This window comes from Electrophorus electricus, chromosome 11 (genome assembly GCF_013358815.1).
Source record: "Electrophorus electricus isolate fEleEle1 chromosome 11, fEleEle1.pri, whole genome shotgun sequence".
NCBI classification, from domain to species: domain Eukaryota; kingdom Metazoa; phylum Chordata; class Actinopteri; order Gymnotiformes; family Gymnotidae; genus Electrophorus; species Electrophorus electricus.
The window spans coordinates 23,282,552-23,286,070 of NC_049545.1; the positions used below are offsets into that span (position 1 = coordinate 23,282,552).

General features: G+C 45.5%; 1 protein-coding gene across 5 annotated transcripts in view; it reads left to right on the forward strand.

Moving 5' to 3' along the window:
* Nucleotides 1-3,519, forward strand: part of tenm3 (teneurin transmembrane protein 3) — a 263,354-nt gene that overhangs the window by 57,793 nt on the left and 202,042 nt on the right. For all 5 annotated transcript variants that reach the window (XM_035531325.1, XM_035531327.1, XM_035531326.1 and 2 more), the window contains exon 2: nucleotides 2,245-2,615. In XM_035531325.1, coding sequence (XP_035387218.1) covers nucleotides 2,384-2,615 — 232 coding nt within the window. In that variant the 5' untranslated portion in view covers nucleotides 2,245-2,383. The remainder of the gene's footprint in view (nucleotides 1-2,244; nucleotides 2,616-3,519) is intronic.

Genomic DNA, 3,519 nt, shown 5'->3' on the forward strand with positions numbered 1-3,519 from the left:
CTTAGCTAATTTAAAAGCATTCAACATTTTGTATTGTGATGCTTAGTTCTGTCTTTTTTATATTATATTATTTTTTTGTATTATTCTCTGACTTTTTACTAAAACCGGAAATGAAACAAAACATTTCAAATGAATTGGCAATAAATGTTTTTGTATAAAATTAATCAAAATGTTGATTAAATCTGGATAATTTTTAAAATTAATATTTACTTTGTAAAAAATAATGTGAAAATAGAAATTGCAGTGTACAGGCTGGAAAAAAATGTAAGATAATATGTTGATGTTTAAATGTAAACCTTTCCAATACAGCAACTGCGTTTGCATAATAATCAATTAATTAATAATAAAAACATATAATAATAATAATAATAATAATACTATATTAAGATATTTAGGAACTAAGATATTATTAGTCAAAACTAATTTTACCATGTTATTACATTTCCAGATAATCTGCAAAAGAATTTCTACCCCTCACTTCAACGTAGGGAACTTTGATGATTTTGTGTGTGTGTTAATCTTATTAGCCCTAGTACTCTCCTCCATCCGTGTCTCACAGCAGATCAAAGGTGTGCCCCGCCTACCCTTGGCAACAGCCAATGAGAGCGTTCATCTGTGAAGGAACTACATCACTGGAATCCAGTCATTTGCCGTTCTCTCGTGTTGAGCTCACCCAGCCGATATAAATCCGTTTTCTCCCCTCTGACGTTTCCCGGAACGGACAAGAGGAAGCTCTTCCTCTTTTCCTCCTCTTCCTTCCTTCCTTCCACTGATAAACGCGACAGCCATGACCTCTTCCTCTCGGAAGAAAAGGTGCGTAGGATGAGGCACCGAGGAAGAGAGGGAGGATGGAAGATGGGAACAAAAGAACAAAACACAACTTTTTTTGGTACGCGAGTGGCGGAGCTCATGAAGTGTGTGTGAGTTCCAAAACAAGGCCAGATATTAAAGCACCTCAGTTATGGGACGCGCAGAATTAGAGTGTTTTGGACTAATAAACATGGGAACAGCACCCGCGGGGCTTTGCTGTCATTTATTTCTCCTGTCTCCCGTTAGAAGTTCTCTCTCTCTCTCTCTCTCTCTCTTTTCCTCTGTCATTTCCCAGGATGTCTTAGGTGGATTTTATTAATTCTTGCTGGCAGTTTAATGAAAGTTTGTTGGCTATTCTCGCTCTCTCTCTCTCTCTCTCCTGTGCCTGATGTTGTGATGTATTGTTTCTTGTCGGGCCCCTAATGGTTGTGTTCGGGTTATCGGTAACACCTGACATATCAGAGTGCACACCCACGCCCTCCAACGGCCCCGTAGCATGGATGCTGACTAGAGGGTGACACCGGTGCAGCGTGGGAGGGTTCATTGTTGCCGTTGGTCAGGCCCCTAAAGACCAGCTCATCATACAAAATTGTTCCCCTGCACAATTAAAACCTCACAACTACACAGACAGTCTGGTCAGAACTTTCTCACACACACACACACAAACACACACACACCTACATATGCAAATGTGAAGTAATAAGCACAGAAACATTCCCTTGTGTCTTTTGGGTTTGTTTTTTTACATAAACGCTACACTAACGGAGACTAATATCACATCCCCAGCAGAGGCTTGTCTGTTCCGCTACAGAAGAGCATGAATATCAATGACTGGGAGCAAATTAAAATGCAGAATTACCAAACAGCTGTAAAGCAGACAGTCCAAACCATCTTAAACCAGTACACCCTGCTAAAACCAGTGCACCCTGACTAAACCAGTACACCCTGACTATAAACCAGTACACTCTGACTAAACCAGTGCACCCAGACTAAACCAGTACACCCTGCTAAAACCAGTACATGCAGCTAAAACCAGTACACCTTGAACCGTGCAGTGAGCCCTGATAAAATAATATACTGACTCAAACTCTCTGTCCCTCTCGCACAAACACACACAAGCACACACACACACACACACACACACACACACACACACACACACACACACAGTCTGAAAGAGAAGAAAAGCAAACTGTGTTGCCATAGTCCAGAAGGTAGGGGGGATTTGTGAGTCCTGGGAAGATTAAGTGTACAGCTTAGTGCTATCTGACCTCTGTTTTATGCTTCTCTCTCTCTCTCTCTCTCTCTCTCTCTCTCTCTCTCTCTCTCTCTCTCTCTCTCTCTCTCTCTCTCTCTCTCTCTCTCTCTCTCTCTCTCTCTCTCTCTCTCTCTCTCTCTCTCTCTCTGTCTCTCTCTCTCTGTCTCTGTCTTCAGGTAAACGACACTAAACGGACCGTTGGGCGGCGCCAGCATACAGTGAGCGCGTGAGCTCCACTGTGCTGTTGTGCTTGCGTGCGCTTGCGTGCGCGCGTGTCGCGTTCCGTTGTGCCGCGGGGGGCGTCATGCGTGCAGGATGGATGTGAAGGAACGCAGGCCCTACTGCTCTCTGACCAAGAGCCGCCGGGAGAAGGAACGTCACTACACGGGCTCATCGGGGGACAGCGAGGACCGCCGCGTCCACACGCAGAAGTCCTACAGCTCCAGCGAGACGCTCAAGGCCTTCGATCAGGACTGCTCACGCCTGCTGTACGGGAGCCGTGTCAAAGACATGGTCCACAGGGAGACGGAGGACTACGGCCGCCAAGGTGGGTGTGTCCCCCGGCCGCCGTCCCACGCACCATTGTGTCACACACACGCGTGTGAACCTGTGGGCTTGGGACAGAGCATCTGTTTTACGTGCCCGGTGCGTTGCAGACGCACGGAGAATGTAACCCACCCCACACACACTGGACTATTTACAGAGACTACACAGATTAAAGAATAAGCTAGAATTCATTTTTTAACATATTTTTAATGTGTTTCTTTGCGGTACAGAGAGACAGGAGGCGGTGTTCACATACGCGGCATACACATTTAACTACCGGGTTACACGGGTGTTTTGCTCTTAGATGTAGTTCTAAGTGTGACATTTTGGTACACGTGATACAACCGCCTGAAGAGTGAAAGAGTGAGAGTGTAGAGTGAAAGAGTGAGACAGCAGCACGTGTGCAGCGGTGAACGGGGACCTACGCGCAGATCTGAGATCTGGGTCTGGCAGGACCGTGGCTGGATGGCAGGGTTATTATGGGTTAATGAAACCCTGTCCTCCACAGCGCACCACTGACCCTAAGCGTTTAATTAATTTAGTCCTCCTTTAGCGTTTTCAAGGTTTGGGGGCGTCTCGTACGAGGAGCGTCCGCGAGACATGTTAAAAGACATCTGACCTGCATGACGCGCACGCTGCAGGAAAAAAACCAAAACGCCGCTATTAAATCTCACGAATGGTTTTGTACGCTGTCGACTCTCGGCAAAAGCAGCAGGATATGTGAATTCTGAACAAAAATTAATACACTCCAAAAACTGCATTGCCTGTGTGGACGTTTCCAAAACCTGTAATAAAGTAAGTTGAACTTAAGAGACTGTTAGGGGAGATCACAGTGACGGGGCTTTGGAGTGTAACACAGCTGACGTCTGCGTTAGGCAAAACTGCGCCAAAACTGAAGTGAAATA